Source organism: Lagopus leucura, unplaced genomic scaffold (assembly GCF_019238085.1).
Source record: "Lagopus leucura isolate 7727_CA_CO unplaced genomic scaffold, USGS_WTPT01 Super-Scaffold_100026, whole genome shotgun sequence".
Classification (NCBI taxonomy): domain Eukaryota; kingdom Metazoa; phylum Chordata; class Aves; order Galliformes; family Phasianidae; genus Lagopus; species Lagopus leucura.
The window spans coordinates 5,038,248-5,064,653 of NW_024962277.1; the positions used below are offsets into that span (position 1 = coordinate 5,038,248).

Genomic DNA, 26,406 nt, shown 5'->3' on the forward strand with positions numbered 1-26,406 from the left:
GCAGAGACTTTGGAACTGTGTGGGTTCCTAATCTAGATTCTGGGTCTCCTCTGAGTGGAATGGAAATACAAATGGTTATGTTCCTGCCGTATAATGTGAAGATAATAGAATAAATTCAATTGCTGTGTTTCTCTCAAGTTGAAAGAATTATGTAAAAAAGCAAAGTTGTGGACTTGTTTTCAGCTTTGATTTTAGAAACTACTCTTCTATGCTGGTCTCTCCTGGTCTGCTTGTGTATATCTTGACTTTAAGAAATGTAGAACCTCAGGTGACTGTCTAGAGGGAACCTTGTTTTAGAACTCATTAAGCTCAGATACTCAAGGAACATGAAGGGAGGCTGTAATCTGCATTTCTGAGTATGTTTAAGATGTATGAATATTGTAGAAGCTTTGTTAAATAGGAAACACAGCAATCCTCAGCAACTCTAGAAATATTGCCTCTTTCTGCTAAGAATACAAGTTAGTTATGGATAAGCATGAAGAAAACTGTAAATTTTTGCCTCTAATAGCAATTTATTGTCACAAGTTTCTCAGAATGTCCTTACGACTTGCAGTGTTTGACTGTTCTTTATATCCATTGCAGATATGAAATTAAAGACTTATTAAGCCATGCCTTTTTTGCTGAAGATACTGGGGTAAGGGTGGAACTTGCAGAAGAAGACCATGGTAGGAAATCCTCTATTGCCTTAAGACTCTGGGTAGAAGATCCTAAGAAACTGAAAGGAAAACCCAAAGATAATGGAGCCATTGAGTTTACTTTTGATCTGGAGAAGGAAACTCCTGATGATGTTGCACAAGAAATGGTAAAATAAACTTCTCCTGGCAAATATATGTATAATTAGTGCATAAATCTCAAAGGACAGCAGGAGCAAGTCTGGTAAAGTAACTTCAGTTTAAACCGCTCTAGATTAAGCAGTTTGCGTTGATCTTGAGATTGAATGCCAGAACAAAAAGGGTGAACTAGGAAAACTGAAAAACTGAAAAAGGATGTGGAATCAGATACATGAAGTGCTGTTTCAAAACAGCAAGTCACTCAAGGATCAAAGAAGTCTCTTCTACTCTATATTTTGAAAATTCATTTGATAGTTTATCTTAGCTGTTGATCTCTTTACATTTGTCTGAAATCTATTGAAATATATCTAATGCAGTTTAGGTTTTTTAATGTCATGAATGCAAAGAGCAAGTAAGCTCTTAGGCAAGGGTCTGCATTTTCTTGTGCTTGCACATGTGTTCCTATTATTATATCCTAAATCCCAAAGGATCCTGTTTATTGATGTTGTCATCAACACTCCTTCTGCTTAGGAAGCAGTCACTTTGCTAACGTCACCTTACCATTCTTGGAGTCATCATCTCATGTATCCCAAAAATAATGAGAAAATCAAGCTCTTCTGTCATCCTGTCACTTGTTTGCAGTAGGCCCAATATATTTTCCAATATATTGTTACAGAACTTCATTTAAAAGTTGCTTTACTACAGTTACTTACTGTTGTATTTTACATCTGTATTTAAATATCTACGGAAGTATTTGGAGTTCTGAGCTTCTGTAGTTTACCCTGCTTGTGATATTTTGTTTTTCATGGGAAATAATTCTTATAGTATAAGTATGCTTCCAAGATATCTAACTACTGTGATACCCAAATTAATTAATTGCTTTCAAACTTGAGTCTGTTAGAGGGACAAGCAATCATAGATATTTTTTGCTAGTCCAAATGAAGAGCAAAACACCAAATTTATGTATTTTCATCAGTTCGTGTTGCTTTGTGTGCTATGGTAGTGAAAAATGCAGGAGATCTCTTGAGTGCAGGGAATTATTTATCATTATTGATAGGTTTTTAGTAGTCAGATATTCCAGCTTGTCCAAATGGTGTAGGCAAAAAACTTGAAACATGCTGCTGGGTTTGGAACCTGTTTGGAACATGTTTCACAGTCAGTTGTGTGATGAAATAGTACGTCTTAATTAAATGGTGATCATTCCCTAAGTAGAGATGTCAGAATAGGAGTTGTGTAGAAACTTGCTGATATGCCAGGTTTTTAGTTCCTTCCTGTTAAGCTTTGCCAAGAAAAATCCACTGTTTCCCTTAGTTAATGCCGTGCAAGGCTCTCTGGACCTGTTCGGTCCATTGATACAGTAACTCACACCCATTAGTTTGCAGATCCTCTGTTCAGGAGCATCAGTAAAGTCTGAGCGTGTTGGCAGTGGAAAAGACCACAACCATTTGTAAAAGTGTATTTTAAGCTCCTTTGTACCTATTTGATTTTACACGTAAAAAAGATATAAGCTGTAAAACTGTAGTCTTTGGGCAAGAGCAAAATGAGAACTTCTGGACTTCCTTCACGTAGATAAATTTGTCGAATATGCATCTTTCAGGAGATGCAGATTTTAACATGCAATTCTCTGGCAGCTCATTAGTAGGCTAACAAAGAGTAGGAGTCTGACTAGGAATTTCATGCAAAGAGCATAAAAACAAATTTTCCATGTTTTTCCATGGGAAATTTTCCATGTTTTTTTCCATCCAACACTGAGGAGTTGAATTCTGAGAAATGTTGCTCCCCTTTTCAGTCAAATGTGAGCAGTCTGAGTTGAGTTTAGCCAAAATCCTTTATGAAAGTAAGTCAATACTGACTTTGTGTTAGAAGTTAATTTGAGTCTAAATTCTGTTAACATATTGACTTGCAGTGTTATCAAGCACACCAATTTGGGAAACTCTGTATGCTGGAAAGGTTAAGGCAATAAATTCTGATTAGAGGTAATGAGGTTTACTCCAATTGCGTTGTCGAAATACCATTTTTCAAAGATGCTTTTTTCTTTTGACTATTTTGTTAGTTGTAACAAAACAAAACAAAACCAAACAAACCAACTGCAGTTAAGCTTATTCTCTTCTCATCATCGGAGATTAACTGGCTAATAAATCAATCAGATAGGTAGTCAAGTCTTATAAAAATTACTTGTTCTTAAAGACACTAGGGAAAGAAGTTTTAATTCCCCCAAAAAGCAAAAAACCCCCTCCCAGTAAATGAATAAATAACAACCCATCAAGCTCTTGAATTCCTGTTCTTGTGAGCAATGAGTATGTTGGGTTTTTCTTCAAAGTAATGCTTTCTATTAGGAAGTGATTCAAGTAAAACCCGTGTGCGCTTCTGCTTGTGCACCGCTGTGCACACATGGTCTTGCTAAGTTTGTGCCTCTTCTGTAGATTGACTCTGGATTTTTTCATGAAAACGATCTCAAGATAGTTGCCAAGTCAATACGTGACAGAGTAGCATTGATACTGTGGAGAAGAGAGAGAATTTGGCCTAGAATACAATCAGAGGAACGCCGAGATTCTGAGTGCTTGGAGAAGTCGAAGGCGCCGCCTCCACAACAGGTTCAAGTCACATACCTTTCCCACACGGGCCATCACATCCTGTCCGAGTCGGAGGAACCCGAGGCAGACCAGCATCCCTTCCAGCAAAACCTGCCCACCAGCATCACATCCGTTGCATGTAAGTCTCAGGTTTGCTTTGTGTACACATGATAATGAATGTCCCAGTATGAAAATTAACAAGTATGTGAGCTCAGCAGCTGGACGCCATGCAGGTTTTGAGTGTTAGCTCAGAGGCATCAAGTGAATCCGGCAAGTGCTGAAGGCTTGAAAGAAATGGTTTCAAGAAAAAGCACTGTTTAAAGATAACTCCTTCAGTAGCAATAAATGCAGAAAAGACAAATATGTTTTCAAATGGAGCAGTTGGTGGGATTGCTACTGAGTTTGTGTGAAACAATTGCAGAACTTGAACTGGCACCAAGGTGGTTGCAGTGGCTGGTGGTGTTCGTTGTTCGCCTTTTCAAGTGATGTTTGCAATATGGGGGTGTTTATCCAAAGCCAGGTCTTCCTGAAGATGTTGAAGCTGGTTGCATTTGCATGTTACTCTTGATGGCTTATATGGTGGTTTTGTGAGTCTGTGCAATGACCCAGAGCAGAGAAAAAAGGCTCTCTGAATGTTACGTGGTTTCCCTTTTCTATGGGAAAAAACTTGGACTAGTTTGACAATATCAGACCTTGTGGGCTGACAACATTTATTGGGTTCTTAAGTTATCATGCAGGTGCTTTCTCTGTCCGTTTAGGCTCACTGTTTTATCCTGAGCTTGTGGACCTGAAATGAGGCAGTAGCTTGGTCTATGTTATGGAGGGTCAGAGTAGGTAGTTGCTTGCATTCCTCCTGGCACTGATGGCCACAAGCCAACGATCTACCTTCTCTATGTTCAGAGGGTGGTTGGTTTGAAAATAATCACTGGGCTATTTCAAGACAGGTGGGTTTTATGCCTCCTGTTATAAATCCAAGCACTGGTTTTGTTCTGTCTTGGAGTAAGGAGCTACCTGGCCTTGCAGATCTTGTGTTTCTTCGTTTCACTTCTGAGCATCAGACTTGTCTCCAGCAAACAGCAAGGCACGAGGAAGCAGTGTTTATAATTGCCTAAAATAACTCAGCCTTGTCTGTCCCCTAAAATCAGTCTTTGTTAGCAAGTCAGGTTCTGCCTGCTGCTGAAATCTTTATTTATACCTTTAAACATCTTGAAGGAAATATTGCCAGATAATTTTAGATTAGAATATTTGAATTTTTGTGAGAGTTTTTTTTTAGCCACTTTTTCTGGTTAAAATCTGATGTACATATTTTGCTATTAAACTATTATCATGATGGTTTTGTTTTACTGTTCTAGACTTCTATGTAAGCATATTTAAAGTCAAGTTACTTTAGCAAAGAGACAGCTGCTGCTTTAATGCAGGCATTGTATAAATTGCCATACAGAGGCCTGCTTTGAATACTAGAACAACCAAGCACACCTCTACAAGAAAACAAATCTTTACCAGATGTGAGAAATGCAGTATTTGCATAATTCTCAAGAATATTGGAGTATTACAAAGCTTATTCTCAAGTCATATTGATCTTATTTCATTTATTTTAGGTAATGTACTTACTTTATACTAATCCTTTGAGGAGCACGATGATTATTATTCCTTATTTCTGATGGTGCAATGACATCGTGCTTCCCACAGTTCTGTTGGTGGTTAACTAGCAATATTTTTTAGTAAATATAACTTTCTTTCTTTATTTACTTACTACTCCTCAGCTTTTAACATTTGGTATTATCAAATGTCTTCAACAGTTTCTTAGTGCCTAAGAGCTCTCTAAATTACTTTTCTACCAATTCAAATAATCATGTGAGATAAGATGTAAAAATGTAAGTTAATAATGTGAACTGTAATGCATGTTGTTTCATAAAACCTAAGAGATTCATGGCTTTTATAATAATTAATCCTATGCTGCCATAGTCTTCTCATTTCCTTGGTGTCCTGAATAATTGTTTGTAATAAAGAGAAAATGTGTATGCTGCAGAAATCCCTACCCCTTACAGTGGAAAGATGATTTAAACACATCTGTAACTTAAGCCTTCTTTGTTAACTATACAACTGTTCTCTCTTTGAGTTTCAGATTTCTATTATAAGCTCTTTGCCTTTTGGGTGCTTGCAGCTACCTTCTCAATTGTCTTTTGTTATTCTTCTCATGAAAAATTTGGTAGCTTATACTGAGGAAGTACTGAGCACCTGCACTTCACAGGCTTCAAACACTGTAAAAAGATATTTTTAAACCAGTAATGCTCAGTGGTACAGTTAGAAGATTTGTTTTTCTGCAGTAAAAGATGCCATGCTTGCCCAGTGTCAGGTTGTGCGATTCTGCTGGTCTGTTGGGCTAACAGTGGGCATGAGAAACACTGGTAGAGCTCTGCATCGTCCTTTTAAATGATCACCAACCTGAACTGAGGTAGCTGTTTCATTTCATTCTCTGATTTTGTTTTTACGCGCAGGTGGCTAAAAGCTTTTCACTAACAGATTACAAAATCAGGATGCATTTTGGTTATAATTCCTCTAGCATCTGTTCTTGTAGTGCCGCATAGCCTGCTTACAGTGAGAGCTGCCCTACTGCTGCTGCTGCCTAATGCAGGGCATCATGTTATAGGCTTGCTTAAATAATGCTGCTTTACCTTCTGTCACATACATCAGTCAAAAAATCCATAGTACATTTTCCTGTGACTTCTTCATGGTGTGTTTTTCCCCTAATCCAATTGAATTATTTTACCTATTCTTCATCTCAAGGTATTGTTGTATACTCAAGTTGGTGGTTATTTGAGGAGCTAATGCAAAGCATATAAAAGGTTGTGTATTTTTCTACGCCACTGATCAAAAAGGTGCTAAAATCAGTGCCTCTCTAGAAGAACTGACTCCAGGATGCCACAATCTGCTGTGAACATTACAATGGGAGTTTTCTATCCCTTTATCCTAGAAAATCCATGAAGGTCTGCAATTCTTGCTATCAACCATACGCGCGCCCTTTAAAGGAAATATCAGTGTGCTTAAAATATTATTGTGCACAGAAATCCATGGGGATTACTGTTGGGGTTTGGCTTAGAAGGAGCAGTACGTGCCCTTTGTAGAAAATAACAATTGTGTTGTATAACGTATTTTTAGAATGGCAAGGTCTAAGGTAGTAAAATTCAAATTACATAAACAAATGCTGACATTGCTCCGAAATCATTACTTGAACACTTTAAGTTGCTGAGCTCTAAATAAATAGATAAATAAATAAATAAAATGTAATTCTTTTTTCAGCTGACAGCACATTCGACAGTGGTCAGGGGTCCACTGTTTATTCAGACTCGCAGAGCAGCCAGCAAAGCGTCATCTACTCATCTGTGCCCGACGCCGTGCCGCCCGCAATCCAGCGGGTGTACAGCCCACCCCTCAGCGAGGGCCAGGCGCTGCCCCACAGCCTCCCGCAGCTGGGGCACTACCAGCAGCCCTCAGCAGTAAGTCTAAAGCTTCTTGAAGCTGTGCTGTAGCCTAGATCATACTTAATGACTGCTTTTATGCTGTTTTCAGTCGGTGTAGATTGCAGGGCTTGCTTTATATAATTCTCGCTTGTTTGTAGCAGTGTATACTTGCTTAGTACTTATGTCTCTAGTTGATCTAAAATGTGCATTGAGTAGACAGCGTACTTCTAGTTCATTGTGCCATTTTTAAGATGTGTTTTCCTAGCAGCTGTCTTTTTTATTTTTTTCCCAATTAAAGAGTTTTTCATCAGTCTGTTTTCACTGAGCTGCAGTAACAATGTAGCTGTTTTTACAGCTTTTAATTTATTGCTTTTAAGCTTGTGCATAAATTTGAGGACGTTTGTTTGTTTTCATTCACTGTCAATATAGCCACACATTATTGCTCCTTCACTTGTTCAAGACCTTCTTGGGTGTGATGTTTCTCCCCATTGTGACAAAGGTCAAACATCCGTTCACTACCTTTCTGGCTCTGGATTTAATATTGCACAGAGACGGCGAAGTACTTCCATTATTGAGGCTCCGAAATCGAGGACTGGTAGCCCAGTCAGGCTTTCACACTGTTGTGACCTTGACCAAAAGCAGTTAATGGAATTACTGGTGAAAGAACAAACAAATGTGAGTGAACACAAATCTTCAGGTGATCCCGCCGAGAGGCACAGTGCAGTGTTCCCTTTAGAAGCCACAGCTGCCCCGTGTTCCTGTTGCAGCCCACGCTTGCTGCACGTGGCAGGCAATGCTCCATGTGCTTTTCGTCGCCACAGTGACTCTGTTGTGAGTTTGGCTCCGGATGCGATGTCCTGTCCCCAGGAGTTAAGGGAGGGGAGCTCTGACCTGCAGACCAGGGAAGGGGAAGCAAGCATGTCACCACTGATGGCACTCGGGAACTCAGCAAACCCCACCGAGCTGATGTTTCTCCAGCAGGCTTGTCAGATGTGCCTGGCCTGCTTATTTCAGTCTGGTAAAGACCAGAACACATCAAAAGTGTTGATGCCTGCTGAATGCGCTCACTCCCTGTGCAGCCGGATCCCAGACAAGTCAGTGTCTCAACCTCTCCCCCAAACCAGTGGGCCGTGTGGCAGAAGTTTAGACCTGCCTTTGTTGCATGAATCTTTACAATACATAATTAGCCAGAAGACCAGTTCTTCTCCCATGAGATCTGCAAGAGTTGCAGAAAATATTCCTCCTTTTGAATCCTGTGATTATGGAGAAGCCAACATGCCTGGACTGTTCCAGCCCTGTCTTGAAGCTTGCACTGGCAAAACCCTGCTGGCAGAGAAGAGCAATTGGGTGACTGCAGCTACCCTGAGCAGTGGAAGCAGCCTACCCAGTAAAAATGACAGTAATGATGTGGTAGGTTAATTCTTTGTCTCATGCTATTTGACTTAAGAGAAGAAAAGTCAAATCCAGGACCAGTGGTTGTTTCCTGCTTGATCCAGATTTACCCAACATACTTTGGGAGTGCTTCATTTTCCCTGGTTTTACCTTATGTTTTCCCAAATGCCTGCAAGAAATTGTGAACAGTATTTTGTGAATGCACTGAAACATGACTCCATTTACCTGAAGGAAAAACCCGTAGCCAGATCCCTCCACTGTGGAAACCACCTTTCCCATGTGCATACTTCTGCTGAGACGCATCCTTCCTCGTTTCTTGTTCGCATGAAACATTAACTTAGCTCTAAATATAGCACTCGAAAGGCACATCTTTTAAAGATTGTTTTTATTATTATATTATGCCGTGCAGCATACTGTTTTAGAGCAGATTCATTCTTTTCATTGGTAGGTCTCTAATTTGGACATAAATGCATTACTTTCTCTTTATTGGAAGATTTTGGAAGAACAATAACTTTTATTCATGGGCAAAAATCTGACTTGGAGCTTTCCTTAATTTGATGGTTTTTGTAAGAAAGATGAGTTATCATTGTGTTTTTCCTGGGAGATTATTTATCAAGATAACACCAGCTCAGAACTGGAGCTGAAGTAGCTTTTTTGTTTCAGGCTTATAAACATCAGTCTGACAAACTGCTTAGCTTTAACATCTTTACCTACTCTGAGCTGAAGTATCAGAACTGTTACTGGTACAATCCTTACCTAAGCTGTTTTTTTGTCTTAATTTCCTTCACGGTTTTAATTTTTTTTCATTTCTCTATTTATTTTCTTGGCATCCATCTCAAGGAAATTACCTGTTTCTTTCAAAGATGAAGATTCTTTATGAAATAATGAAAATCTTTGTGAAGTTACTGCTTTACTCCATTAGTGGCTGCTTGTTGATATATCCTCTGTCACTGTGTATATGCTTTCAGTGGTTTTACTGGCTTGCATGCTTGCTTCCAGATGAAATGCAGTGCAGTGTGGTTGTCTTATTGGCCTTTGGAATGACAGCTTTTTTCCACCTTTTTAGATTAATGATCTTTCCATTCCTTGCAGATAAGTTGTCATTATGTCGTCTTCCTCTGTTTTGACCTAAGTATTAAGTTGACCATTAGTTGGAATGCACACTCTTGGCAGTTGCAGGGACTCCTTCAGCAGGAAGCCTTCTCTTTTCCCTAACATTGCCTTGTCCTTCTGCAGCCTGCCCTGCCCGTGGTTCAGGCTCCACCTGCAGTGGTGCCCCAGAGGCCCCAGCACTACCAGGAGCCAGCGATGACGTTCCCAGTGGTGCAGCCGACCACCGTGGCCTCCATGCAGCTGGGGCAGTCGCAGCCGGTGCTGGCCAGCCAGCAGGTGAGGGGCTGCTGCCCAGGGGCTTCACCTCACACCTTGTCCGTGCTCTACTCGAGACAGCGCCTGTGATAAGATTCAGTTCTTGAGCACTTACATTGCTTTCAGTATAGTACTTCATTGTTGTTTTGTTTTTTACAATAGGCTTTTATTAATTTCACTTCGTTGTTTGGCAACTTGTGCTCAAAATATCTCTAAAAGGTGAGAAAGCAACTTTGATGTTGGGATCAGTTGTCTTCAGGTACTTGGGGGTGCTGCTTTTTGATTTGGGCCTTTTAATTGTAATTCAGTAGAAGCATCTGTCAAATCTCTTAATCTTCTAAGAAAAGAATCTCTCTGAATTGTCTCCAAATAATGCACATTGGATCATCAAATTCCCCAAAAAGTCCTGTTCCTTAACAGTGTTTACACAGCACGGCTTTCAAGCAGGGACAGCTGTGAAGGTTGCAGTTGCTTCCTTGTACGAAGGTGATGTCAGGCAGTAAGAAGTGTAGCCGCAGACCTGTATAACAGTTGATCTGTGGCTCATTTTTGTGATCATAGCAAAACATTGGCTTCCTTGGGTAGAAACTGTTGATGAGGCTGGGGAATGCCTGCGTGTTTTGTGTCTGGCACATACTGTGTCTCTTCATACCTTCCTAGTTACCAAAATGTTTTGGTGTTAATTTTTTTTTAACATGCCCTATTCTTCTGAAAGAATCAGTATAAAAACAGTGTAATTTGGTGTCCTTGAAAAATGCCTGCTTATGTGAAATTTTATGATGCATTAGATTTTTCTTTTCTAATGGACAGTGATGATGATATGGTTCTTTGTGCCAAAAATTGTACACTTTCTCAAGCACACTGAGGACGTTACTGATCACAGTGATCTTCCTAGTGGCCTCTGGAGCTTTATGCTGACAGATCGAAACACGTTGTTCCCCTGGCAAATGCAGTTTTGGATAGGGTATTTACCTAACTTAATTTCTTCTATATACTCTTCCTTCCCAGCATTGCTGTTTCTTGAAATAATTCCATCTCTGTTAGTAAACAAAGACAGAGCAGTCATTGTATCTGTTTTCTAGTGAGTCGGGCTGCATAGTTCCCTTTTTCTGTTTGTGCCCATGTATACTTCCTTTGGACACTGATAGAAGATGGGCCGTGATGTAAGCTCTGGGACAAAGTTCATGCCTGAGGCCATTAGTTCCATTAAATGGAATCACCCTCAGGATAAATCTGGATGCAGTCCCAGATCAAGGCTAGGCTTACGCAGTTTTTTATTCTTAAATTGTTCAGGATAGTCCAAAGAAGCAGAGACATGTGAAGAAAACACATCCAGTTTGCAGTGTAAGAACACCCCTGAGTCCATCTCACAGTACTGTGGGAGAAGTAGCTCAGTGACTGTTTAGCTTTTGGTAATTGGTGTTTACCAATTTTAGGAACTCTTAAATGTTAGTATCGCTCTTGGTTCTGTTTAGGAAGACCTACTTTGAATGAAGAATCTTCCTTCTACTCTCAGCAGCAGAGAACTGCAGGTTTTTGTAGGACGGTAGGGTTTCTCAGCCCGAGTACATGAAGTCAGGGTGATAAATTCATCTCTATAAAACAGTGAAATGTATTGATCATTTATGAATATAAGCTGATGACTCAGATGGAGGCGATCAATATTGCATCTCCTCAGTATTTTATTTTTTTCATTTTGGGTATCTGTCTACTTATAACGTTGAGGTTAGATTAAGCCAGAATTAGTGCAGTTCATTTGGATTCTTTCCACTTGCTGCATTTCATCCAGACCGCACACATTTTGTAGACTGAAGGTGGAGGCCTTAGGAAGTTACCTCAGTTCTGTGAGCATGGTTTTTCTGCCTTCTGCTCAGCATCCCCTTGAGTGCAGGCAGGTCGAGCAGCCGCCATCAGTGGACTCAATTCCCAGTTAGCTGCTGGCAGCCTGTCTGAGCTGCAGATTAACCCAGCTGCAGATGCCCAGATACCTGAGCTGGCTTTGTGCTGGTGAGATTTATCAGCCCAAGCATACGCTGCGTGGAGGTGCGAGAGGAATGCTCTGCTGGGACTGAGAAATAATGCAGGAGATGAGCTGGTGCTGTGCAGAGCTGGTCAGTGCCTGTTCAGTGCCACCTCCAGTGCTGCTTGTGGCATTCAGGGCATTCAGCCCCAGACACGGCGTGCCAGTAGCCAAATGCTTGTTTGTTCACTGATCCCAGTATTGGAAACTTAGCAGTTGTGGCTGAGTTTTTGCTGCTTAAGGGCAAGTGGCATCTGGCTCCCTTGATACATCATGTACAGTTCTATTGTACTAATGTATCTAGAAACTCTGGTTGACAAATCCTGCTGCTGAAAAAGCGCAGAGCAAAATATTGCTCTACTGACTTAAAGCACAAGTGGCAAAAATGAAAGATAATGCTGCTTGGCTGTTCATTTTGAACTTACCTTTGAACACCAGGCATGGTATTAGATTTTATGTGCTGCAGAGCTCAGGCTGATTGATGTATGTCCAAGTATATCCAGAGCCAGCTTGGTGCCTCAGCACCATGTTTCTGAAGCAAGATTTAAAATATATATACATATATATATTAGTATTTTCAGTGTTAACAGAAGTGAAGAAGGAGATGTCAGAATCACAGAAAATGTGAAACTTTTTTGCTAATTATTTTCAGCTTTTATGCAGCTTTTTTTTCCTGCTATGCTATATGAAATCTGGCAGGCCAGTGGAACGCCATTCCCCAGGTAATGGTAAAATTACTTTTTTGGCTGCCACGTTGTTACTGCAGCACCTTACACATAACTGGGATCTAGCTGGAGCTTTTATGATAATTACTGTTTTGTTCACATCTCAGATAATGTGTTGTCTGTTTCAGCGCCTGATGCATTACATAGTCAGCTCTTAAATGCCAAGATTAACGGGGCGTAATCTGCATAGTGGGACTCTTTGAAGCCAGTAGGTGGGGATTTTACAAGGCCAACCAGAACAATCTCTGGGATTTAAAGATTGAGTCATTAAAAATAACCTTTCCGAAATAGCTAGAGCTTGTCTTTTCAGGTAATGTGTCTGAAGTTCAAATGTGTTTTAAACACAGGCTCTTGTACAGTGTTTAAATTAGGAGTAACCTTCCCTTCTGTAAAGTGTTTTTACTGTGTGCTGGTTCTGATCTGACTGTGCAGCATGGCTGTGTCCAGTGATCTGATTCCTTCATAATATACATGTTATGACCTTCTTTGTTCTTCCTTTCTTTCTTTCTTTCCTGGCAGCAACCCATATCACAGCAAACTTCTCTGCAGCAGGTGCTTGCCAGCCAGCCGGTTTGCCCCATCCAGCCTGCCCCCCATCTCCTGCCCCAGTACCAGCCCCAGACCTCTCAGGTGGCAGCCAGTAGTACACCACTGAAACCCCTTCAGATTTCAACTGTGCCACAGCTTCCTCCAGTTGCCCCTTCCCAGGTAATATCTCCTGAAAACTGTGTGAATACATTGTTTGAGTAAAGCTTTCTAGCTAATAATTAACATGATTTGCAGTTGTTGGGTTTTTTTCTTGTGTGTGCGTGTGTGTGGCTATTTTGCATGCATGCAATTCAGTCCATAGGTATTCAACATTCCCTAATACTTTTATTTTTCTTTGTCATATGTTTTTGTTTTGAAAACCAAAAATATCCTTTATGAATAATCCTGTGCCATGCTGAGATAATCCAGTTAGTTACAAATTTGCTATAATTGCATATTTTTTGCACTTTCCCCCATGGTGTACTCTTCCCCCTCCCAGGCTTTAGAGCATGAGAAGTTGTCCGTTTTTTTGTTTTCGAGCTCCTGGCTTCCCCACAATTTCTACCTCCCTCCCAGCTCTGTTCCCAGGTTCATTGGTAGGGATGGACCCTTCTTATGCCTGGAATGGTTTGCTGGTGTGCTTGCTAGTGGCAGCCATTGTGATGTGAAACAGCTTATCCTAAGGGGAAGAACCAAGCTGCTTCCATGATAATGGGGTAGTTATCATGGTCTGCAGTGTCACTGGGAGGTTTTGGTGTTAAAAACCATTTTACAGCATTTCCCCTGCTGCCTGTGATGCAGACAGACATGAAAACAAAGATTTTTAATCATCGTGTTGTATTTTGCATGAAAGAGTGCAGTGTTTTGTCTGGTCTGATTCCATTTCCCTTCTGTTAAAATGGAAGCAATACTTTGTTAACTAGGATGTTGCTTGAAGGCTATCAAATTATCATGAGAAATAGTTTTAAACTCCCGAAAATATCCCCTTAAAATGAAATTTTAATTTTTTTTCCCCTAATGGTTTAATAATTAAGGTTTTATTACTGTCTGTAAACCTCAGGAAATAAATGGAAGTGATTAACAGACATAATTATCATGGCACAGGTGATCTTTGCACACTGTATGGCAAATGAAACTGCTTTGTACCACCAATGAAAGCTCTTGCGATTTATATGATATTATATTTTTTTCAGATGCCTCAGTTTCCTGTCATTCCTGCAATTACTCCTCTGGCAGGACTTGACAACCTTCCTCCAAACCTCTCTGATATACCTGCTGCAAACGTGCCCCCCATACCTGCTCCTTCTCAGTATTTCGCTCCAGCTGTGATTTTACCGAGCCTCCCCATGAACCCCACTTTGCCCATGGCACCAAACTCCCCCGCCCTCCCCATGCAAGCAGTGAACCTTCCTCATACAACTGTGGCTTCTCTGGTCTTGCCCTGCCAAACAATAGTGCCAAATATGTCGGCTGCTACAATACCATTGCTTGCCGTGGCTCCGCCGGGAGTGCCAGCGCTGCCGCCGCACCACGCGGTGTCCCAGCTGCCCCAGCAGCAGATGTACCCGACCACCTTCCAGCAGATAATCCAGAGCGAAGCACCCTCTCCCCATCACACCCAGAGCACGCAAGCCGTTTCCCAGCCGCAGCAGCCTCCACCTCCTCAGTCACTTCAGCCAGGCGTAATTCATCCATCAGAACAGCCACTGTCTGCCCCTGGGGCCGGTAACCAGGTAATCTGCCCAGCGCTGGGCTGTGTCGGTGCTAGGCTGTAGGGTGGTTGTTGAACGTTCCGGGGGCTCGTTCCACTCTAAATGCAATTGGGAGATTGGTTTCCTGCATTAAGATGTTTTGTTAACTCTTTGTCCTTGGTTCTGGAGGTGATTGCTAGAGCTGAACTCATGTGAAGCACTGAGGTCTTTACGTGGGGGCAGATGGATGTTGTGGGTGTAAGGACTGAAAAGCGGGCAAAGTACCCACTTCTGAATTCCGTCTTCCCTCTCCCATCTCAGTTACAACAGAGTGGCAGGGAAGTGTGAGCTGTGGTTCTCCTGGGGCAGGAGGAGTGACTAAGCCCTGGCAGAAGCTGCACGGCACTGGTGATGCTAATGTCTTTGTGCCGGTACGCTCGCGGTGCAGGGACATTGTATACAGATGGCAAAATACCGATGAGCTGGCAGGAACAACTGAACTGAGAGCTGTTTTGACATAGAACTGCTTTAGAAGTTTGCTTTGTAAAGCCAAGAAAAATGACCATTTGATAACAACTCCAGAAAACTCTATGGAAGAGGTTTATCAGATGGGAACAAACGCAAGCCGCAGACCCTTTCTCCCCCTTAAAGGAAATGAAGCATAACATGAAGCTTCAGATGTTAGCGCTGCTTACAGATGAGCTGATTCAGGGCTTGTTAAGAGTCTGTAAACATTTCCATTGCCACATCTGTGATATGACAACATGAAATGCAGCCTGACCCAAGCAGGAGAGAGCAGTAAATCTGTTAATAATAGTGTTCTTGAAAACTTCTGCTCTGCTACATCACTTTGTTGTAACACGCTGATTAAAATTCATAACGTCCCATTTCAACCTGCCGTGTCATGGCATCTTCAAAGCAATGCATCATTTTAAAATTTGTCTTCAGCCATATATTTGGTACAGAAATATTGTTTGTGGGAGTGTAGGCAATGTGGAGCCAGAGGCAGTTCCCATTGAGCTCATTAGCCACAGCTTTTCCAATGCCTTTAGAAAGAACTGAGTTGGGCATGGCAAACACCAGAAGCAGACCAAATACGTACACACAAAACTTCACAACACACACAAAACACAAAAATTATACTTTTCAGGATTTAAAAAATAGTATAAAAAAACCAGACAAGAACATAGGGGTATTCAAAAATACACTGTTCTGTCTTTTAAAACGCTTTGCATAGGAAGCATTTCTGTAAACAGAGGCATTCCTACACAGAGCTATATTTGCAGTTGATTTCAAGCGCCTCTGTGTTCAGTTATACTCTGGTAATTTATACTTTGAGACATTTTGTGAATTATTTGAGTTACATAAAGATGAAAAAAAAAGTTGTCACTGTTCTTCTGCTCCATACACTGCAGTTACTGTTCTAAAAACCTCCACTTAGGCAGTCTTGTAACAGTTGTGTGTTGCAAGGCCCACTGCATCTTTATTTTTATCCACTTAAAACCTGGGATAATAATATGAGCTCCTACCTACATTCTGCACAGAGCACACGGCGATGAAACTGTGAGCCCTAATTCTCATTTGAGTCCTGATTTACTTATTTATTTTTCTTATCCAATGCTCTGAATCTCCAGGTGATGGTAGATACTCCTCAAACAAGTCATGCAGTTTTACCTAGTTCTGAAAAATTTTCTTTCTTCCCTAATTCTTCTTTCCTTTTTCCTCTTCCTATGAGCTTGGTCCCCTTGGAAAAATACACAAAGTTCCTAAAAGGAGAATGTTCTGTTCTGAAATATACAACTCACAGAACTGTTATGCAGAATAACAACACAGTCTCTAAGGCATCTAATCACATAGGTCCAGTTCCCACAAAGTGTTCACGCACACAAGTTATTTTAATGCATTGAAGAAATCCACTGAGACAAATGAAACTTCCTCTGTGCAAAGTTACACAAGGAAGTGTTTGCAGGATCAGGACCTCAATGTTTAGTGTGCCAAGACTGAAATTTGGTTTGAAATGTTCAAGTGGAAGACAGTGTGTTCTGCAAGACACTGCATATGTTCAGTATAAAAAGAGTTAATTGCATAGCCTTTGTCTGCAGGTGGTTTATGTATAGCAGATTTGAAAAGTGCTGATTTAAATTACTGATAAAGTATATATTTCTCTGTATGTTGTGATATTGGAAACAGCAAACTGGACTTAAGATTTCGCTTTCTTAGTGAAAGATGGTTTTGTTTCTATAAACTAAGTAGCACTTGTTAAATAAACACACTGTCACGATTATTTAGAAAGAATCCTTTGATTTGATTTGATCATTTTAAAGCCAACTTCAACTGCAGTTGCCCTTTCAATTAGAGACCACACGTATGCATTCTCACTGTAGATTTAAAATCCTTTTTCCATAAACCAGAGTGACATCAGCGCTTTGATATGTAAGTCAGGAGCACGCTAAGTAGAGCTGTGTTTTAATTAGGTGTCTGTTGTGTTGCAGCAGGTTACTGGACATACTCAGTATGGTTTGGAAACTGGAGCCCAGGTGCCGGTACTCCCAGTGCAGCCTTCGCTAGTCATGTCACCGCCTTTGCAGTTGCAACCTGAACTGTTGCCTCCCCGCGTCGCTCCAGAAAGCATTTCACAGATTCATGGCAGCCTTGCTACAGCTAGTCCACCAGTGCCCATAGATCACTGTCTGCCTCTACAGCCTTCGGGTGTTCTGCAGCTTCAGCCAGACCTTTCCCAGCCCCTGGCTCAGCAGCTCCCTGGCTCAGCCGTGCAGGCGGTGGCAGAGACATCGCAAGAGGTAGAGCCGTCTCCTCCTCAGTCACTCACCAGCCTGCCCTTAACCTCCTGTATGCCTGTGGGCTTAGTTCATTAGGAAGATTCTCCACTCTCACGATAGAGAGCCAGCTCTAGATGCTAACTCAGCAAATAATTGGCCATTTCCAGCGGCGTGCTGCACCCTGACTGCTTGTGAAACATCTCCTTGAAGTGATCAGGCTGCAGGACAAGTCAGCTACAAAGCACCTCTTTGTCAGTAGCTGAGCACAAACAGAATTTAAAAGACTGTCTTTGAGTGCTGTGGGTCAGTAAGAAGCTGTTCTACAGAGTTTCATCCATGTTTTGTCCAGTCTTGTTTTTAATGTGTCAAGCAATTGTGCAACTAATCATCATTTGCCTTAAGAAATTATTTCATAATCCAGTTCTTCACCCTTCGTGCCCTGCAGTTTGGGTCTTGTTTGTATTTTGTCTGGTATTGTACATTCCTGTATTGCCTGAGTTCTAGCCTGGCCCTGGGATTGTTTTTTTTCCAAATACTCACAAACATTACCAATTCTCAATGGTCATATAAGCAAGATAGATTTTATTTGTTTCCTTTTGAAACTGTCAGCTTGCCCTGTCTGCTCTTTTGGCTTTTCTTACCACTCCCGTGATTGTTTAAGCTTCAGTCTTGACAGAATGTCACAGAATGTTTCCTTCTCTTCAGTTCTTTGATAGATACCCATAAGCAAAGCAAAACAAAGGTTTTGGCATTTTAGATTTTGGTGAATAAGTTTTCCATTTCTGAATGGAAATGTCCCTCAACAATTCTGCTCTCCTGTTTCTGCTTTCTCTTGAGGTTCTGTTCTGAGGCTTTTCCTCCCAAAGTAAGCATTTACATCTGTTCAAACTGTGTTTTTTTTTAGCCAGTGCATTTTGTTGTGATCCTTTCCTATGCAGTGCAGCCTAAGAATTCCGTTAGACGTCCAGTTAAATCCTCTTCCAGAAGCTGTAGCATGAGAATGAGACTAAATCTGAAACGGGATTCTGATACCTCATTCTGCCTGCCCTTCTATGCAGTGACAGCCTAGCTCTTGTCAGAAATTAATCATGCTGTGCTATAGGATGTTTCCTGGTGACTTTCTGCATGTACTGTAGGTTAGATATAGGTAGAAGAACTAGCAGGACTCGCCTTTCATGCTTCGTGTGCAGAGTCCATAAGTAAAGCCTGACCACACTAGACCTTACTCCTTCAATCCCCTACTTCCGTCCCTACTGCCATCCCTTACTCCAGCTGTTTCTCCTTCAACCTGCCTATTTTCTGTGTGTGCAGCTCTTGTCAGAATCCATGCTGATGCTAAAGCTACAGCCTTGCCTGCAGGGCCCCTCCTGTTTGAACTTCTGGAAATATGAACCGATTTCATTGCTATGGTTCAGTATGATGTAGGGGGGGTGCAAGTTGTCCCATGTTAAGTGAGAAATGGGTGCCTTCCAGGGCACGAGTCTGTCCTGGCAATTTATCGCATCCTTGGGAACAAGTAATGGCTGCTTTGTTAACTTCACTCTCATGTTTCACTTGTAAGTTATGTGCCTTCTCTTACGCAGTTTGAGAAATCAATCCAGTGTCACACTTTTGTCCTCTTTTCCTGGAATGCAGAAAAGGCACTGAGTAGGTGTGATTTAAAAAAAAAAAAAAATTCTTGAGTGACAATGTGATATCCAGATTTATTTCTTTCAAAGCTTCCCTCCCTCTACTCACACCTGTGAAATCTCCAGTCAGAGCCAAGCCCAGAGTGCAGGTGCTGGCCTCTGGAGCTCTTTGATATGTGAGATGCTGGTATCCTGCAGCTGTAGTGAGCTGTAAGTGCTGATCATCACAGCTGGCTCTTGAGCAAAGCACATGAGCATCACACTGTGACTCTGTGCAAAGGTCACATTGGTCCAAGTACTCCCCATGCTGATTTTATGACATATTTTGCTAAGGTTTTCTGGGATGTAAGAGGAGTTTCATGCCTGTAGATACTCCAAATGTCATGTTTTGTTACTGCTCTGCCATTAGCTTTTATCTGTCTTTTGTTAAATTGTGTCACAGTACTCACATCCAAACCAATTTGGATTGATCAGGCAAATGAGATTTTGTGAGGCACTTGATGAAGTGCATTACTAAAATCTAGATACATTATGTCTGTGTTCTCACTGTTCATTAATTTTGCAGTTTTATAGAAACTGCAGTCAATTTTGGCATGGCAGTGAGTGGCGTTATGAGCAATGAGGAGTGTGGGGTGGTTAAACCTCAAAGCTTTTAACTACAGTTAAAAACTCTTCTGGTATGAGTATACAGTGGTGTCAGTCCAGGGGTTTGTTTGTAACCGTGTCTATGGAAGAGTGTTATACATGTTTATAAATATATATGATTATATATATTTATTAAGCTGATGTGTGTGTATGTACATGTACTGCTATATACAAACAGGTGTGTGTGTATCTGTTACCCATACATGTAATGAGGCTGTAGTAGCAGGGCATCATCCTATCAGGTCTGTGCATGGTGAAACACCACTGATGCTTGGGCTAGCATTGGACCAGGGAACAGGGAAGTTTTTAGGGTAAAATTCTGTTGTGTCGAGACCAAGAGGGCATTATATGAAGAGTGTATTTTTAAGAAAAGGATTTCTGTCTTTTATTTGGAAGTTCGTCAGAAATTCTCACAATAAGCCAAGCATGCTTAAAATACCTAATATTATCTCAGTGGACTATACAAAGCAATAAAACACATTGGTGTACAGTTTACGTTCATTCAAAAAGGAATCAGGCATTGATGTGAATTTGTCCTGCAGTAAAACTTTTCCATTGTGGTGAGGAGCGCTTCGTTTCTTTCACTGCCTCTTCTGCTCTAGCAGCAGCAGCAGGGAAGGGAGCTGGCGCACCGGTGTCCTACGAGATTCTGGGCACAAATGATGATAGGAGGGTGAAATGGGGCACTTTCAAAATTGATGAATAGGTTAAAGAGAATGATTTAGGATATTAATAATATCTCAACAACAAACCTTTCTTAAGGGTGTTTTTGTCTGGCAGTACAACATGTTTACTTAAATGACTTTTTCTTATGTTTTAGGAGCAGGCAATACAGGACAAACTTCAAACTCTGTCACAGAGCTGTGAAAGGTATCATTATAATCATTTCAGCAAAAAAATGTTTTCTTTTTAGAGGGTGAATTTTCTGTCTTTATAAGGCTAACTGAAATGCCTGGTCTTTGGATTGGGTATTGCATCCTAACCTTGATATATGTACAACAAATTTCAGTTCAGCAAGTAATTTATTTCTGTTAAAATAACTCAAGTGGTATGATCCCTGATTTTGATGCCATTAAAACTGTACAAAGGCATTTTATGCTTGAGTAATTGGGTATGTAGCTTATTTCCCCTTTGGAATGGGTGCACCTATATCACCTTCTGTAATGATCCATCCGCAAGAGTGATACAGGAGATGATGTATTGGTGAGAGTTGTACTTTGAGCCACTCAGATATATCATTATGACAAGAATTAAAACATGCCAGAGCTCATTCTGAGGTTTTGCAGTGCACAAGTTTGAACTCAAGCCGAGTAATGCATTAATTACTGAAATAATGACGGCACTTCCTTATGGTACTGACAGAAACTTCGAGAGGTCATTTCTTGCTAGGTGTGATAGCCAGAGTACATGCCTGACTTAGAGGAGCTCCTTTCACTTACTGAGCATCTCTCAGGAGCTGGCTCAATCTGGGCCAGAATATACACTTTTTTGTAGTCTGATTTTCCTCTGTCTTATCTATATGTAACTCTGTTGTGTGATGACGGTTTCATTCTGGGGGATTTCTTCCTTTGTCTTGCAAAGCTACATGAGTCCAGATGTTGCTTCAGGTAAAGAGATGAGTGACAGCTTCGAAGGAGCAATAGGAAGTGGAAAACAAGAAGGAAAGTCTTCAAAGAAACATAAGAAATCTACACGTGCTCGTTCACGCCAGGAGAAAACCAACAGACCCAAACTGACTATATTAAATGCAAGTATTCTTTCTTTAGGGATAAAGTCAGGATTAGTTCAGTTGTGCCAGAAATAATTGTTTTTTAATCTTTGTTTGCAGGTTTGTAACACAGGAGATAAGATGGTGGAGTGTCAGCTTGAAACACACAATCACAAAATGGTGACTTTTAAGTTTGATTTGGATGGTGATGCACCTGAGGAAATTGCTACTTACATGGTAAGACTTGGTGATGCAGCTGCCCACAGGCTCTTGATGTAACATGTTGTCTTAACCAGTTTATTCTCATATGGGCTTGCTACAAGCCGAATGGGGCATTAGCCAAAAAGTTATAGTTCTTTTCTCTGTTTTGATGTGACTTTGTAGGTAGAGAATGAATTCATATTGCAGAGTGAGAAAGAGACATTTATTGAACAAATGAAAGATATTATCGATAAAGCAGAAGATATGCTCAGTGAAGATACGGAAGGAGAACGGAGTTCTGATCAGGGAACAAGTCCCCAGCAGGATACTGATGGAACAGAAATGAATGAGGTGAGAAGTGTTCTTGGTTGATACCTTTTTGTTAATGTCCAATTACTGTAAAGAAGTTTCACAACCCGCACTGAACAAAAGGAAAAAAAAAAAACCAAAAAAGGTTTCTTAGCTGGAAAAACAATTCTTTAACTCAGTTAAAACTTAAATATAAAGGTTCCTTGGAATAATGCTGCTTTTGCATCGATACTAAGACAGTGTTTTTTTGTTGTTTGTTTCTTTGAATAGGAGAAGCGGCCATCTCAAGTGAAGACTCCTGTGTATCAACAAAATGGTAAATGTGCTTTTGAATAAAAGCTTAATCTCTAGCTTGAAGTTACTGATTAACTTATGCAGAAGTTTTCTAGATTGAGGAAGATATCACCAGTTTTACTGGTGGTTGTATCTAGAAATAAGGGTGTAACAGTGATCTCTGCTGTTAGCAACCTTCACGATCATAGGGCTAAGCTGACTGACACCTGGGACATCTAGGGAAGCCCTAAATTACAACAGTAGATAATCAGTGGTGTAAAAATCAAGAAGCATACTCTTTTCATAACTACATCTGCAAGAGAAAGTTAAAAGATATGTTTGCATTGGTAATTTAATTGAAATTTCTAACCCATACGTTTTCAACTACCTCATTATTATTGAGGGGAGTTTGGGGCGTCTGCATGCCATTGCATCTTATGGGTTTTATAGCCAAGTGGAAGGGAAGGGGATGGTCCTTTTATCTCTGTGTAAGTGTGTGTTCGTGGGAAAAAAGCTAAATCTCCGATGGAGGAAGCATTGTTTCAAAAATTCTTAATTACGGGCAGGAAGGATAACACAGGACTTCTTTAATGAATGCAGAAATTGGATGATCTTTACCGACTAGATCTTCTGCTAAAAATACCTGGTTTATTTTTGCCTAGAAAAGTAATATCATTTTTTAGCACTTTTTTTTTTTTTTTTTTAACATTTTTACTTATGCTGGATGTTACCAAGTGTGTATAATTCTCGTTTGCTATTTATATATGCCAGACCTTGAGATGAGACTTGAAAGAAATGTTAGCTATAACACTTCCTACTTAGAAAAGTTAAAATGGGTAAACTTTACCAGACTGGCATTTTTTTTCCATAGTAAGCTAACTGTTTGCAGAACCGTTCATAAATTTGTCTTGTATGCAATTATTACCTTTCTAAGGATAATTAATACTTGAGAATAAACTTACTATAAATGTGTGGCAGAATCAGGTGGTGTCAGTCTCCCTTACAGAAACTGGCTTCTCAGGGATGAGAATCAGATGGGAGCCATTGTTTATAATCTTGGCTGTTACCACAGGAATTTGGATTTTCTAAATATAAATATAAAAATTAAAACTAGCTTATGATGGGTGATCTGGAATAAACCAAAACTATTGTTTACTTTTTATTTTCATATCTAGTTTTGCATACTGGAAAAAGGTGGTTTATTATATGCCCTGTGGTGGAAAACCCGACTACGGATGCACCAGAATTTTCTCCACCAGTTCCTCAGGGTGCACAACAGTCTGAAGGTCCAGGTATTTACAAAGTTTAGATTTTTTAGAGAACATTGTCTCAGAAGGAAAGGAAGTCTCTTGGCTTTGATCCTCAGTACCCCAGTCCTTCAGAAAACTCTGGTGGCTTCAGAAGGGCAAGGGGTGAGGGGAGGAATGGACCCTGATGCCTTGGCTTAGAGGTGTATTCATCAGCTTCTAGTTCCAGGATGATAAAGAAAACTTCCTGAGATGTAGAAGAGCTCTTCTTCCTTACCCTATAAAAGGTGCACTTGATGAAGCCTAGGCCTCATTGTCATTGTAACAATTGAAGACAGTTGTGCCAGAGACATCACGTAGTTTGAACAATCCATGTTATCCTGTCCTTGGTCAAGTGTTGAGCTGAGTAACGTTCCTGTTGATAATGAAACACTTATCACACAAAATTAGTTTGCGTCTTTTTCGATGAAGAGCCTTCTTTGAGCCATACACAGCGTAAGTGTCTTTATTGTACTGAACCAAATTAGAAATGTTTATCTGAGTTTGGGGGAAGTTCCAGAGTTTTAAGTGTCTGCCTTTCACTATAGCATGGCTGAAATTCTAATCACAGGATCACAGGGGTTGAAAAGAACCTCTGGAGATGAGTCCAACCCCTGCTAAAGCGGGTTCCCTAGAGTAAGTTGTACAGGAAAGCATCCAGATGGGTCACTGCAGCCTTAATTTTTTCTGTAGGGAACAGTTCAGGCTAGGTGTAGTTGTCATTGCAGCTAGTCAAGAGGCTCTGCAGTGACTTTGTTTCACTTCGTACAGCCCATCAGGAGTTCAAATGCTGTTTGTGTCCTTCCTAGACCTGGAGCAGTCGGATGATCAGCAAGCAAACTCTGCGGTGCCGGATGCGCCTGGTGTCTTAGCTTGTCAGCAGCTTCCTCTACAAGCAAGCATCTGTGACAGCCCCATTGGGGCCTCTCCATCTTTGGCACAAATTCCTGCTGCAGCATCTTCAGCTGGCTTGCCGAGCCAGGCAGAGCTCTCAGCTCCAGCGCCGCCAGGACCTGCTCCAAACATCCTGGAGCAGGCAGCTGCTAACGGAGGCCAGCCGGAATGTTCTCTACTGCAAGCAGCATTACCTGCCCCACCTGGCACTCCAGCCCCAGGTGCCGCCCCTCTGGAGGAGCCTGCTGATGCTTCCCTGGCTGCCCAGCCTACTCAGCAGGCGCAGCAGCAGGCAGATGAGGCCATGTGTATCCCTGACGTGGAGATAGCGTGTTGCAGTGTCGGGCCGCCCAAAGCAGTCCCGCCAGCTCCTGCCAAGGCAGCAGAGCTCTGCCCGCTCCCTGTGCTCTCAGATGCTGTTGTTTTGGAGCGGCAGCCTGCAGCCCAGATCCCTCACCTGCCAGAGGCCGGCCAGCCCGGCGTGGTGCAGCACTCCTTTGTGAATCAAGTGTTTCCTGCATCTGTTGCATCCGAGTCTCTCAATCTGGCAGGATCTCAACTTCAGAGCCCCACTCAGGTGTCCATGGCCACATCCCAACAGCACGTGATGCTGTCCCAGGCACAGCCTGTCACCTGCGCCAGCGTGGGGATCAGCCTGCTGCAGCAGCAGCAGCAGCCGTGCACTGTGGAGTCTGATGGAGAGGGGCCACCCCGGGTGGATTTCGTTGACAATACAATAAAAAGCCTCGATGAGAAATTGCGCAACTTACTTTACCAGGAATATGTCCCGACTTCTTCTGCATCAGCAGGAACTCCAGATGCTTTTGTGCCACTGGAACAGGCAGACAGTGAATTTAACTTGCCACCATTCACCGAAGATCCCAAGTTGGTGTTGGATTTGAGAGAACCAGGCCATAACACCACAGATAGCTGCCAGGAGGTGAAAGCTGCTGAGGCCCAGTTTGTGCCAGCTGTGCCACCTGAGGTCGCACCTTACCCAGCATTGGTTAGTGCAGTGACTTTGCCCTTTGTATCTCTAAATCATGGACACCACCAAAGTAGAGCCCAGAAACAGTCTGTAGTATAACCTGTGTATGGGCTTCTTGCTTCTCTAAACATTTTACATCTGCTCCTCTGTGTATTACCTTTTGTCGCTGCTTGCTTTCCATTGTGAATGTTCTCTTAGAGTGCATCTCGTAAAGTTAGAACTTGACTCACTTTACATAAGCATTTACCAGTGAAAGCCAAATTTTTCCTTTGGGTTTTTAAGCTATTTAATATCTTAATTCACATTTCTCATCATATCCTGTTTCTAAAGCAGGCAGAAATATGACATTTTGTAGTTTACGGTAATACGCATCATGGGAATAGTCGTTAAGTTCTGAAGAGGGAAGAAAGTGTTTGTCTGGTCAGCTGGCTCTGACGTGGTATTGTCTGTGCCTCGTTTGCATGTGTAGCTGGTTACATGGGGATGTTCTGCTTCACCCTTGCCTCATACCACAGCAAATGCACACAGCAGCAGGGAGCTGGCAGAGAGTGTCCCATTTATGAATGAGGTGGAATCACAGCAGTTTCACAGACCTCCTCTGAAGACTGATTATAGGCTATGAATAGTTTTGCTTTGTATTGTTATCACAAAGTTAGCAATAGTAAATGTTTAATTTGCATATTATGCATTTATGACCAATTTTAGAATATGTAGTTGCTTACTGAAATAGCACAGGCTCCAAACACAGCCTATATTGCTCTCTCTTAGAAAATGAGGTACAGTAAGTAGCACCGAACATCAAATATTTATAGGATTTTTCTAATATAAATTATTGGCAGGGATTACAATACCTGCTTTCTAAGTCAGAATAAAATAAACACCTCAGGACACTGCACACAAGTGCTGCAGCTGGTGGAAGACTCCATAGGTAGATGATTGCCCATTTCCAGGAGCGACCTCTTTTGACTTCCTGGGAAATAGCTAAGGAAGGCTGAGCTTTCCTGTTTTGGTTTTGTTGTGTTTTTAATTTTACTTAGTTTACTGGTGGCTTGGGTCACCATTCACTCTGGATATGTGTTGCAGTTTCTCAGACTAAATGCTGAGTTCATGAAATAAAAAGGTTTGCAGCACTTTCTGCTAGGAGATCAGTGTTTACCTTCTTTGAA

The 26,406-nt window shown here is 41.4% G+C and overlaps 1 protein-coding gene across 10 annotated transcripts in view; it reads left to right on the top strand.

Annotated features, from left to right (window-relative positions):
- WNK2 (WNK lysine deficient protein kinase 2) overlaps positions 1–26,406 on the top strand; it is a 105,541-nt gene that overhangs the window by 50,071 nt on the left and 29,064 nt on the right. For 8 of the 10 annotated variants that reach the window (XM_042880105.1, XM_042880102.1, XM_042880100.1 and 5 more), the window contains exons 6-19: positions 583–802; positions 3,194–3,482; positions 6,644–6,840; positions 9,433–9,585; positions 12,829–13,017; positions 14,031–14,570; positions 17,021–17,329; positions 20,402–20,451; positions 21,163–21,328; positions 21,410–21,526; positions 21,674–21,841; positions 22,070–22,115; positions 23,248–23,364; positions 24,168–25,258. In XM_042880105.1, the coding sequence (XP_042736039.1) occupies positions 583–802; positions 3,194–3,482; positions 6,644–6,840; positions 9,433–9,585; positions 12,829–13,017; positions 14,031–14,570; positions 17,021–17,329; positions 20,402–20,451; positions 21,163–21,328; positions 21,410–21,526; positions 21,674–21,841; positions 22,070–22,115; positions 23,248–23,364; positions 24,168–25,258 (3,652 nt within the window). The remainder of the gene's footprint in view (positions 1–582; positions 803–3,193; positions 3,483–6,643; positions 6,841–9,432; positions 9,586–12,828; positions 13,018–14,030; positions 14,571–17,020; positions 17,330–20,401; positions 20,452–21,162; positions 21,329–21,409; positions 21,527–21,673; positions 21,842–22,069; positions 22,116–23,247; positions 23,365–24,167; positions 25,259–26,406) is intronic. The other 2 variants (XM_042880101.1, XM_042880108.1) reach the window with 2 other exon arrangements.